The sequence below is a fragment of the Eurosta solidaginis genome, chromosome 4 (assembly GCF_040869045.1).
Source record: "Eurosta solidaginis isolate ZX-2024a chromosome 4, ASM4086904v1, whole genome shotgun sequence".
Taxonomy (NCBI): Eukaryota; Metazoa; Arthropoda; class Insecta; order Diptera; family Tephritidae; genus Eurosta; species Eurosta solidaginis.
The window spans coordinates 191,984,275-191,997,880 of NC_090322.1; the positions used below are offsets into that span (position 1 = coordinate 191,984,275).

General features: G+C 33.5%; 1 protein-coding gene across 8 annotated transcripts in view; it reads left to right on the top strand.

The window, feature by feature from the left end:
• LOC137250811 (glutathione synthetase-like) overlaps window positions 1-13,606 on the top strand; it is a 117,223-nt gene that overhangs the window by 78,555 nt on the left and 25,062 nt on the right. The window contains exon 3 of one of the 8 annotated variants that reach the window (XM_067784358.1): window positions 9,871-10,004. The exons of the other annotated variants lie outside the window; for them this stretch is intronic. Within the exon in view, the coding sequence (XP_067640459.1) occupies window positions 9,871-10,004 (134 nt within the window). The remainder of the gene's footprint in view (window positions 1-9,870; window positions 10,005-13,606) is intronic. 8 annotated transcript variants of the gene reach the window in all.

The window sequence follows — 13,606 nt, forward strand, 5'->3', positions numbered from 1 at the left end:
CTTATTTTTTGTTAAAAAATAGAAAGGTTTATTTATTGTTGCGAATTTGTTTGAAATTAAGAAATAAAATATAAACAATGCACAGTATTGCATTTCATGTGGTATTCAGTGAAATGAGTAATGAATTGGTGCCACAGCAACATCAACAGAAGAGCATAAGAAGAAGACGGCGGGATAACACAAATCCGCCGCAGTTGCCTGCTTCCATTCAGCAAAGCAATTTTCTGGCAGCCAAGTCGAGTTGAATTCGTCTTTCGTCATATGCCAAAATCTATTTAAACCTTCTTAAAAAATCCTTGGGCAATTTCTGGATGGCTGCATCAAATATACGAAGAGCTCTTCCGTTACTTATGATATACTTTTCGACTTAAAATAAAGAATATTGTGGTAGAATGTACATATTTGAGCAGAAATTTGTACAAATAAGTGTTCTTTCTTAAAATAACCAATTTGCTTTAACTATTTCGATGCATTCCCTTTAATTTAACAAGTGCAAAAACTCCTAAGTAATGACAGAGAAATCCCCTCTCACTCACATTCATGATACCTACTTTTCTCCCATAACCGGTTTCCGCTTTTTCGAACATTGTTCGGAATAGGAGGAAAGGGCGAAGTGAAAAAACTCACAAGGAATTTTTCTTTAGAATACGAGGAATGGGAGAAGGGAAAAAACTCGCACGGAATTTTTGTTTAGAATTGGGCTGAATATAGGTACTCTGTGTGCAAAGCACGCTGAGTATAATAAAATGCATGCGTTACTGTTTATAGATCTTGATTAATTAATTAATTTTTGATTGCCGTTTGCTGTTGTAGGGTTATATTTATATTCAACTTTAAATGTACCTTATAGATGAACCAGTTGCCGTTGCCGAATGCTTGTAACGAAAATAAACTGCTACATATAAACTCTTGTATTAGTTGGCTCAATAGACTCGATCACTTAATAAATTGATATATCAGATTATCCGCTTTCATTATTCGCAACATAAGACAGCATTGTTTTAGCTTCGATTTTGGATCATTCCAATAGAGCTTCTAAAAATACTTCCAACAAATCAGCGTGATCCTTAGTTTTTAATTAACGACGAGCGTTTTTCTTCTTGCTGTAGGTTTTTAAAAGGCCTGGCTGATCGCCAATGTAGTATGCAATAAATATACCACTATTTATTTTTATATAAAATATCTTTTAATATTCACTCCTAAATGTATATTAACAATTCGTTCTAAAATTCATAACCGAATGAAAATTTTTGAAACAATAATTTCAAAATTGAAATATAAAAAATTAACAAGAACAAAAATTCAATTTATTTAAAGTAGGTACATTTAAAGTTGAATATAAATATAACCCTACAGCTGTCCTGCTAGTAAAATAGGAAGTACCAAGCAAAACCGACTAACCGACAATAAAGCAACAATGAGATAACTAAGAGTTTGTATTTAGGGCCGGACATTGAATTCAAAGCTTTCCTATTAATATTGGACGTCCTGCATTAGCAACAGCAAAAAAGTGAAATATCTCGCACGCAAACATTTTGCTGAATCTGGATTATACCAAAAGATACGCATTTGCCAATTTCCGATCCTTCAGCAATGAAGCACAAAAAAGCCAGTCAATTTAACAAATACAGCTACACAAAATCACTTTTTTGCCAGTACCATTTCATAATATAGCTCTTCTCCTGTTTGTATGAAACAAATTCATGGGAGATGAACTCCCATGGAAATATTTAAAAATGGACTCAAACAAGTTTTTAAGAAGAATACACTTTTTCAGAAAAGGGCAAATGTTTTTGAGAAAAATTAATTTGAGAAAAGGGAAATAAATTTATAAAACAGATCAAAAACATTAAATATATATTGATTTGTAAGATCGCGGGTTCGAGTCAAGCGCAAGCCCTATTAATATTTTTTTTTAACATTATTATTATGACATGACACATTTTTTTCTTAATTATAAAAATTTTCAAATTAGAATATATGTAAGAAAAAAAATTTTAGACAACTGCCAAAGCTCGTTGTATAGATCCATTCCACGAAGGCAAAAAAAAAGCCACTATAAAGCTCAATGGTTATAACAACGGTGCTTAAACGTTACCGAAATCTTCGAGATCTACTAGAGAAGTGGTATGACTTTCCAGGTATTTTTTGGTGTCACACAGTGTAATTTTTCGCTGCCATTAGTAAGATTATGTTACCATTTCATATGGGCGTACTTTTTGAATTATCGTTAAAAGGATGTTCGTCATTCCGGAAAAGTTCCCATCTTTGTGCAAAATCTTGTAAGAATGATTTATGATTTCAATCTGGATGTCTTCGAAATCAGTGTTTCCAGAATGAAACACTAATCTCGGCATTGAGTTATAGCTCATTATATTTTCCTTTGCTATACTAATCAGTTTAATTTCAATATGACGCGTGATTCGTCTGTCAAGATCTTTCCACAAAGGCTTCTAATGCTTTTTAAAAAAAATAAAAATATAAGGCGCGATAACCTCTGAAGAGATTTTAGGCCGAGCTTCTCTTCCAATTTGCGTCGTGCTCTTTTTAATTTTTCTTATAAATTGGCGCGACGGGACCTTCTTGTTTTATGCCGACTCTGAACGGCATCTGCGAGGCAGACGAGTCTTCACTGAGAGCTTTTCATGGCAGAAGTACACTCGGTACTCTTGCCAAACACTGTCGAGGGGCGAACCCGCTTAGAAAAAATGTCTTCCAATTGCAAAAACTTGTTTCTAAAATGTTGTTGTTGCATTGCCCGTGGCGTAAACCCAGGATCTTCGGTGTGGTAGGCGGAGCACTCTACCAACACACCACGGCGGCCGCTAAATTATAGAAGATAATTTGAAGATTGTCAACGGCTAGTGATAGAACTTTTAGAAAAAGTACCGATGCTAGTACTCATACTTTGTAAAAGTATCGAGTATACTCGATCCAAGTGAGTACAATGGAATTTTTATTTAAAGTGAAGAAACGTTTTTGTTTAATGAGATCGTGAATTTAGTAGAAAACATGTGAGGAAGTTGGGGCGAAAGCCCGCGTTCCCTAAAATGCTATACAACTGTTGATGTCATAAAAACTATGTTCTTACCAAACTTCATTACAATCGGTAGATTTTTTATTGCCCTATTAAAAAAAAAAATTTTAACGGGGTCGCCCACAATACGATTGTATTTCTCATTCATTTCATCTTCTTGCAACTGCCGTTCGTTTTCCTTTCTTTAAAAAAAAAAATCGTACTTACTTTGTACTACCATTTCTCTACAGGTAGTGTTGTTACGTACCATATATGCATGATGCAATCACAAGAGGTTTAGGTTAGGTTGATCTATTAGTGCGGCTGAACATAGGTAATTTTATGAAAATTACGGACACCAAGGAATCGTGCAATTTCATAAACATATGAACATACGAAACCGAAACCAATTTAAAATTCAATAAAAAATGTCAGTAAATAATGGAGATGCCATAACAAAATGTACTCTTTGAGCATATTAACTTATTCATTCCGTATGTTCGGAACATTCGCCTCCATTTAAGAATTTGTGGAATTGTTTTTTATTTGGAATATTATGTAAATTCTTACTTAGAATATTCGGACCTCGTCAGCAGTATCAAATGAACGTGTTCTGAATATTTTAAATTAGCGGTTTATCCGGAACACTTGCTGTGTAGAGTATCACCCCATGTCGGCTGACAGATCGAAATCGTTTCAATATTTGTCACAAAAACCCATTATATCTAGATTAGGTTGTAGAACGCCTTATATTAGAATGCTTTTTGTTTTTGAAACAAATTTTGAGATAGAGTATATTTGAATAAAATTTTGACATACGACATTCTTCAAACAAATTCTAAAAGACTCACCAAACCAGCATAACTCTTTATCTTTTATTAAATAATTTGGGAAAATTTTAAACAACGTGACATCAGGATGGATAAGGCGACAGCTGCTTCGATATACCTTGTAAATCTCTTCAAAGTCCCCCAAATCCTGTTGGCATTTACAAATTAATTATCACTACTAATATACTACGAAAAGTACTTTTCTACTACAATTTTCTCTGAAGGGATTGAAATATTCCCCGTTTCCTTACTTCGTAAAAACAACCCGTCAAAGCTCTGTCATCATTGGAGTACAAACCATTAGTAATTGAATCATGCTATAATCATACATATGTACATTCATATATATAATTAATTGAGGATCGCACTGCGATCATTGGTCTATTGTGTACATTCATATACATTGAAAATTGGTAAAAAGCATCGAGTACGAAATACTCGAGTATTTTGTTGGAAAAGTATCGATACTAGGTACTCTCACTCAGTACTCTTATCGTTCTATCACTATTAACGGCATTAGCTGGAATTCCATTATTCTTCCATTTGAACTAATAACAAGTAAAGGTGTCGTAAATTCGGGTGTAACCGAACATTATATACTCAGCGTGAGATTCAATTGTACACTTCATTTCAGATAAATTACTTTTCTACATAACACGTGGCACCGCTCTTATAAAAAAAAAATGTCTCCCCATTTCCTCTTACAATAAAACTTGATAAGTGAAATATCATTGATTCAAAACTATTTTTTGCTAAGTTATAGCTTATTAGTCTAGTCACGACCCTTTTAAACTTGTTTTATATCTAAGTTGCCGTGGTCTTTAACCGATCACCGATCCCGTCCATTTTTCCTAGAAATATTTCCTGCTATAGGGAAAATTTGTGTACCCAATTTTATTACGATCCGTTCATTTTTCTTCGAGTTATGGCTCGAACATATAACATTGCTTAGTCATAAAAGGGGCGGTGCCACGCAAATTTTTTTAAATTTGAAGTTTTTTCTATTTATTGTTATAAATCCACTTGGGAAATGAAGTCCATTGATATAAAGCTCTTTTTTGCATAGATATAGCTTATTTTATTCGTCCGCGACTCTTTTAAAAATCTTTTATATAAAAGTGGGCGTGGTCCTCAACCGATTTCGTAAATTTTTCTTCAAAGAATTCCTTATAGTAAAGGCAATCTCTCTGCCGAATTTTGTTATAATAGGTTTAACGATTTTTTATTTATGATTAATAATATTTGTAAAATTTATTTTATCACAAATGGGCGGTGCCACGCCCATTTTAAAAAATGTTTCCAAATTTTTATCAAGAGTCGCAATATCAGTCCACACGTCAAATTTCAACATTCTAAGTGTATTATTTACTAAATTATCAGGTTTTTTGTGTTTTCCAAAATTTTATATATATAAAAAGTGGGCGTGGTTTTAATCCGATTTCGCTCATTATACCTTTCATGAACATGAAATGGTATATTAACTTTGGTCCGATGTTTGTAACCTTGAGAAATATAGAAGATAGACTCACCATTAAGTATACCGAATTGATCAGGGCGACGAACTGAGTTGATATAGCCATGTCCGTCTGTCTGTTTGAGCGCAAAATAGTCCCTCAAATTTTGAGACATCTCAATGAAATTTGGCACAAGGATGTATTTTTGTATTATATTAAACATTTGTCGGATCTGGTAGGATCGGACCACTATAACATATATATCCCATACAACCGATCGTTCAGATAAGACGATTTTGGTCATTCCTGCCGCAATTTAGAAAGTATAAACGTGAAACTCGGTGATATATATTCTAATATATCTTAAAATATATCCTGAAAAAATCACTTTGATCGGAGCTATATATAGTATATATCCCTTACAGCCGATCGTGCAGATAGAAAGATTTTTGGCAATTTCTCCCTTAATTTCCAATATAAAAGCGTTAAACTTGGTGATATTTATTCTAATATATCATAGAAGATTTCATGAAAAAATCATTTCGATCGGAGCTATATATAATATATATCCCATACAACCGATCGTTCAGATAGAAAGATTTTTGGCCATTTCTCTCTTAATTTAGAAAGTATAAACGTGAAACTCGGTGATATATATTTTAATATATCATAGAGCATTTTCTGAAAAAATCACTTTGATCGGAGCTATATGTATAAAGTATATACCTATCCCATACAACCGATCGTTCAGATATAAAAAATTCTGGCCATTTCTCCCTTAGTTTCGAATATAAAAACGTGAAACTTGGTGATATATTCTAATATATCATAGAACATTTCCTGTAAAAATCATTTCGATCGGAGCTATATATAATATATATCCCATACCGATCGTTCATATAAGGGGGTTTATTGCCATTTTTTATTTTATATTTATCTTAAAAATCGTTTAGCTATGTACATCTTTTCACTATATATTTCTTATCTTATACATCCGATTATTTGGAGATTACGAACGGGATAAGATTATTGTTCAGCCCAATTCATGAAAGGTATGAAGTCTTCGGAACAGCCGAAGACAGTCCCGTCCTTACTTGTTTTCAATACCAATCTATTCTGGGTCCAGATAAGTTTGTGTACCAAATTTGGTGAAGATATCTCAATATTTACTCAAGTTATCGTGCTAACGGACGGACGGACATGGCTCAATAAATTTTTTTTCGATACTTATGATTTTGATATATAGAAGTCTATATCTATCTCGATTCCTTTATACCTGTGCAAACAACTGTTATCCAATCAAAGTTAATATACTCTGTGTGCAAAGCACGATGAGTATAATAATGGTCACCAAGCTATCCATGTTAAAATTGAGTTAGTGAATAGTACAATCGTTATCGTAAATCACTTGCTAAAATCTCGACAAATCGTATCGTTAAAAGTTATATAAATACTAAAGTTGAAGAATTAAGTCTTAATGTGTAAGTAGAAATGTCGCACCTATCACCGTGGAATAAGCCATATGTCTAATTTATCAATGAAATACATTTCAAAAACTCTTATGAAGTGCATGCTACAAAGATACATATTCATATCAGTTGTCGTAGATGTTTGTGTAGTTTGTTCATTTAGTCAATGGCGTATAGACGTAGGCAAAATAAAATAGGTTTTAAATTTAGTTGCAGTTTTTTCACAAATAGCTCAATGAAAACTAAATTTTATTTTGACTAAGACTATGCGCCAATATGTTTATTCAACAGTAGAGGTAGTCCTCCGCTTATATTATTTTCACGTAAATATATGTAATTGGAAATCATCACAAGCACATTCCATTCATTTTATTAATTTAAATTGATAAATAACGATTCAAAACCTAATCATAAAATTAGTTAATACTTGACTGCAGTTTGAATCAATTTTAGTTAACTACTTAATTCATCAATCAGTCAGTTATGAATCAAATAACACTGGTTTACAGCCAAAATGCACCAGAGACGCCATTATGAAATTCCTATGTAAAACCACCCCCTGATTCCGAAAATCAAGGTTTATTTTAATTCTATGGTAACGTTTTTGAGATATTTACGAATAACCGTTTTACCAAAAAAAAGAAAAAAAAAAAATTGAGTCCACTTACTGATATATATCTCAAGAACGAATTGAGCAAAACAGTTTGAAGCTGTTAAAAGGTAATAAAATTTGCTATAAACTGTGCATACAACACTTTTTGCTAGGCCCTGCAGATTCAAAGATAACGAACAATCATTACGGTTTTTTTCAATTTTTTTTTTGTAAAAATATTTAAAAATTTGTACTTTGCGAGGAAGGATCTCGAAAACTTTTTATTTTTTTGCAGATTTTTTTCTCTCTAAGCTCTGTTTATATAGTAAAACTTAAGTACCCTACAAATAATAGCATATGTACATATGATTCTGTGTTAACTCTATGATCTTATTTTATAATTGAAAAAGTTATGTGTCTTGTTTAGATTAGGATCGGTTTCTTTTATGAAAAACCAACAGTAGTCACGCATCATAGCGACATCCCAGAATCCTTGATACCGATTTTCAATCATTTTCGTTTGCTGGTGAAACCTTTCGCCATGCTCGTCGCCAAGATTTTGCGGAAAAAAATTTAAATGAGAGTGTAGAAAATCAATTTTTAAAGACATATTTACTCCTGAAAGAAAATAAAAAAGTATTCTAGATAAATACATAAGTGACACATTATATTATAATTTTCTTAGGCTGGATTTATCTTTCAATTAATTTTTTGTTTACATTTTTCTCGTTCTTGTTTCTTCGGAACTTTTTTCGGAATCTTTGGACGATGAATTCAGATTTAGGGCTATATATTCTCATGTAAATTTAAAAAATTTCATAGAAATTTTTTGTTTATCGGGCAGATAGGTTTTAAAGTTAACTGAGAAACCGGTCTTAGATATGAAAATGGTTCTGTGAAATGGTTATTGTACATCATTTTCCTTATCTGCGGTCCCACAAAAATCCCTTCCTTTATTTTTGCTTCTGAAATCTCTCGAAAGATTGTCTTCAAATGATGAAAAGCTTCGCCGTCTTTGTGCAAAGCCTTGACAAAGTTTTTGTGTACAACATGATGCCGCGTAACCAGATATTGCCGTTGACAATGAAACTGGAGCCGGAACTAAAATTAAATTTGAATTTAGTTCTGGTAATGACACTTTAGATACGCTCGCATAGGTTACTTTTCTTGACTTTCCGACCCCAAGTACTTTTGTAGTACAAATAATAGTCCGTTGAATGGCAAGTTGGCTCCCTCCACTTCATTGGTGTAATAAATTTCAAAAGTTCGCCTAAATAGATAGTTTCAGAAATTAGTCAGCTATGCATTAAAAGGGAGCAAGTTCCTAATTTTAACAACGCACCTTTTTGTTCCGGTTTCCGAAAAAATCAATTCGATTCGACATGTGGTGCACACAGTATTCGGTGTCCATGGTTTTTCATTGTTTTAGGCTCAATACCAAAAAACTTATACATAGTATGTAACTTTCAAAGTATTTGAAAACACACGTCGCATCCTTTTAACGATAAATTGACGGCAGATGAAACAGAAAATATCTGGATCATTTGTACACTCAAACTCTCGCGCCCTTTTAATCATATATAACTGAACAGTATCCGGCGAGCCTTGCAGATGTTATGAAGGAACAAGGCGTATGTACTATTCTTTTACTTGGATCAAGTACAAATTCAAGCCTACCTAGACAAAAAGGTTCCTTAGTTCTACAAAGAAAACACTACCTGCCTTAAAAATATGCTCTTGCTTGAAATGTACCTGGGTTTGAAAAAACGACACTGTACCTAATAACCCTTCGAAAATCTACTTCCTAACTAACTGATATACGAATACTAACACATATGTACCAGTAGGGTACTTAACTATTAAATGGATATATTTATTTGAATGCTTATAACTTTCGTATTAGTCCATCGATTTTGTTGAATGAAAGCTATTTTTTTGTAATCAAACAGAGCTTAGAGAGAAAAAAAATCTGCAAAAAACTAACAAGTTTTCTAGATCCTTCCTCGCAAAGTACAAATTTTTTTATATTGCTACAAAAAAAAAAAAAAAACAATTTATAGCAAATTTGATTACCTTTCAAAAGCTTCAAACCGTTTTGGAATTGCTCAATTCGTTCTTGAAATATACATATATGATTAAGTGGACCCAATTTTTTTTTTTTTGTTTTTAAAAAAAAAAACGGTAATTCGTAAATATCTCAAAAACGTTACCATAGAATTAAAAATAACCTTGATTTTCGGAATCAGGGGGTGATTTTACATTTGTAATAGCGTCTCTGGTGCAGAAAAAAAATTGGAATTTGTGATCCAGTGTAATTAGAGTGGTTAGCATAACACAGTTAAATTGTTGTAGTTGTTATTAATAGAGGTCTGCACTATTCACCATCATTACAACAACTCTGTCAAAGGTCATAATATTTTTTGAATTGTTAACTACATACATATGACTAATGCTACACTAAATAAATATTTAAAAGAATCCTTTTTTTTGTATGTGTATTAAATTTCAGGCTTATTCGCTCGGTTTATTACGTTCCGACTATTTGGCTCACACATTCGAAGACAATTCAATTAAGCAAGTTGAAATCAACACGATTGCCTCTAGTTTCGGTGGTATCTCCACACACATGATGCCTCTACAGAGGTATTTTTTGTAATATATATGTAACATCGAACCATTACTTCGTCCTCTTTTCCCCATTTTTCTTTTCTCCTTTTTTCTCCTCTTATGTCTGCATATATTTATTATTATTATATAAATATATACATTAGACTGGGTCGATTCATTAACCGATATCGCGCCATCGATTTATCGATAGGATTTGGGCTCAGGAAAAAAATTCCACTACGCATACCCAAAAAAATAATTTTCGAGCCTGCGAAATTTCATTTTTTTTTTTACCTTTTTTCGACTTTGATTTTTAAGGTTTTTTCATGAACAAAAAAATTTTCATTTGATTGTGAAATATTTTATTTTTTCAAAAAACTGTTATCGCCAACGCTTTTAGCGGACATTTTTGGGTCGGACAGGGTATATATGATAATTTGTTTAGCAGATCAAAAAAAAACCTTAAAAATCAAAGTCGAAAAAAGTCAAAAAAATTAAATTTCGCAGGCTCGAAAATTATTTTTTTGGGTATGCGTAGTGGAACTTTTTTTCCTGAGCCCAAATCCTATGGAAAAATCGATGGCGCGATATCGGTTAACTTTCGTCCATACAAATCAACCCACCCTAATATACATATATATATATTCCATATATATACCTATTTTGCTTGTAAGTATTAACAGGTATATTCTGAAGATACAAAAATTGGTTGTAAAAGAACAAAATTAAAAGTTGACAGAAAAAAATTATAAATACTTTTGCTTTTGCACGGAACCACTCATTATAGTTTTATATATATTTTATAACACTGTGGACACATTCAGTATATGAAAGGTCCTTGCGGAACGGCCAGCTCAACCTTTCCTAGTAAACGATTGAAAACCGCTCTATCCCATTTCAAAAATTGTTTGAAAACTACCATATCTTCAATGAAGTTTATATCAGCTGATAAAGAGCGATTTTGTAACAAATTTCAACCAAATTTTGGGTTTCGAAATTATAAAACTAATTCTCAGATACTGGATGAACGGGATGAACTTCAGAGCATACCTATTAAACTGAGCTTGTTGTAATTAAGTTATATTCAAAAAAACAAAAAGTGTTATAATTTCAAAAGCTCATATTTAACTGTGGATTTTTTCATAACAAAAAAGGAGTATTATAAGCCTGTTTAGAAGAGAAAATAATATTTTTTAAATAGTCTAAAACAAAGAAAAAATACTAGTCGTCAGTATTTTGATGGGTATTTCCAAAGTGGCTTAGACCAGAAAATCTTAATATTTATTTATGCACTTAATCCGATCCGAATTCGAACGTAGAATACGGCAGTTTTAAGAACGAACAGTGTGACAGTTATACCGCACAATTGAAACAAAATAAAATAAAAAGGAATTTAAAAATATTTACGAATTGAAGTTGCTCGCTCGGCTATTCAAGAAGAAGCCGAACAATCTCATTCGGTGATATTTCCATTCTGCTCTTTGGTTCATGATTCCAAACTATGTCGCAAACTACGCCGAAAAACTTCGCGAACTTGCCATATAAAACAGCTGATCCAACCAAGCTTATGAAGATCAATGTAATTGGTCAATGGTTGTTGTTGTAGCGATAAGGACACTGCCCGAAGGTCTTGGGGAGTGTTATCGATGTTGATGGTCCTTCGCTGGATGCAGATCCGGTACGTTCCGGTACCCAGCCCGACTACTATAACGCTTTCGCCATAACCAAACCATAGTCAACCGATTGGTGTTTGGTTTTTCGCCATATTCATAACCCATACTTGAGTTGATGAATTCATTAACTTTTTGGATATTTTATATGTTGTTTTGGACACGTTTTGAATAGGAGACTTACTGTTTTTGCCATTTGTTGGTAATTATTTGCATTTTCTTCTTTTTTATGAAATTATCACATTATTTAGGTTAAGACGCTGATGCCAATAGATATGGTTAAGTAAAAATCCTTGCGTTCCAATGAACAGTGAACCAGATACCTATAAAAATTTAACATGCAAATGCAACAACAAATTGATACATATGGTTCACATTGTTGCAATTGCACGTTAAATTTTTATCGGTATCTGGATCACTGTTCATTGGAACGCGAGGAATATGTTTATGACTTTGCCAGGCCCTTAAACTCGATTATTTCCCTTTTTTATCGGAAGTCTATCGAAGTCTGGATGCAGTTTGATCCAGCTTGAAAGATGGGATAGCGTTCTTGTGAAGTTTATTTTCGGGAAGTGGACCAGGACCGATCTATTCGAAAAAATTATATTCACGGTTCGATTTGCCTGAAGTTGGGCATACATATAGGTAGCCCTTTGCCTCGATTAGAATATATCACACTTTTTTCAGGAAATGAAGCATCGGCCGACTGGGACTTTGACTTGGACTAGGACTGGGAGTGGCACTGAGATGGAGAAGAACTAGAGAGAAGAGAAAGGAATGAGATGGAGTTAGACGAAGATAGAGAGATATGATAGATGGAGCGGAAAATAAGTTTAGGAAAAGACGGAGAGGGAGAAAGAGACGCAGAAAATGAGAAAGCAGAGGGAAGAGTGAATAAAAGATAAGGAAAAGGGGATAGAAGGAGAGTAAGAGGTAAAATATGCTTAAAAGTTATGCAGATAGACCAAAGCTAGGGCAGAGCAACGACTATACATAAGTATTCACGCAGGCTCAACTGACAGAGCTGGGTAGTAATGATTACGTTAGGTATTCAACTACCGTCAATTCCCCATTACATGTACTTATGGAAAGTAATCAATTCCTTTCATCCGCAGCAAAGGAATTGATTACATTTCAATTCCTCAAAAAAAATACCGAATGTAATTTCGTTTTTTTGAGGATCGAGTACAAACAATTTTTTGTTTGTAATTGAAAACAAATACTTTGCTCAAATGTAATTTCTGCCCCAGTACTTTCGAAAGGAATTGCAAATGTAATTGAAAATTTTCCAATTACATTACAAGGAATGCCAAAAGTAATTAATAATTTCCCATTCCTCAAAGGAATTGCAAAAGTAATTGAAAAATTCTTAGTGTAAAAAATTATTTTAGCACTGTCTTCTATGACTGGCAATTCATTTCTCCTCTCCATATATGAGGAAGCGTGTGGTAAGATTGTATCACCGTAGTTTGGACTTGCTGTTGAGCGGCTGGCCAATTGCTTTTTACGTGGCTAGCAACGTTTCTTCATCTTTTCCCCAAGCGCTACTGGCAAGCGACTTAAGGATTTTGTTGCGGCTTTGTACTTTAGATACAACTTCGATCTTTGGATGACAGACAATCGGTAGTGCAACGCCATCGACGTGAGCGTCCAATATTCCACGTCGCAAAACAGAGGGGCCGTGGATTTGGTCGGATAGGTTCAGATAATTTGCTGTCCATAAGGTGAACCTTCTATATCTTGGAGTAGAGTGCCGTGGTTGACTATGTCAACATTTTTTGACAGCGCTGGCAGTTCTATGCATTTTGAGGAAACCATGCTGATGAGTGGCTAGGCGAAGATTCGCAGTAAACTGACGAAGCAGGAAGGTTGTCTTCATTACTGGCGAACGGACTGATACCGGTCGTTATGATTCACCTTCGTTACCCGGTTTTCCAGGCTTGAAAACGTGCGTCAGGTAGCTTACTC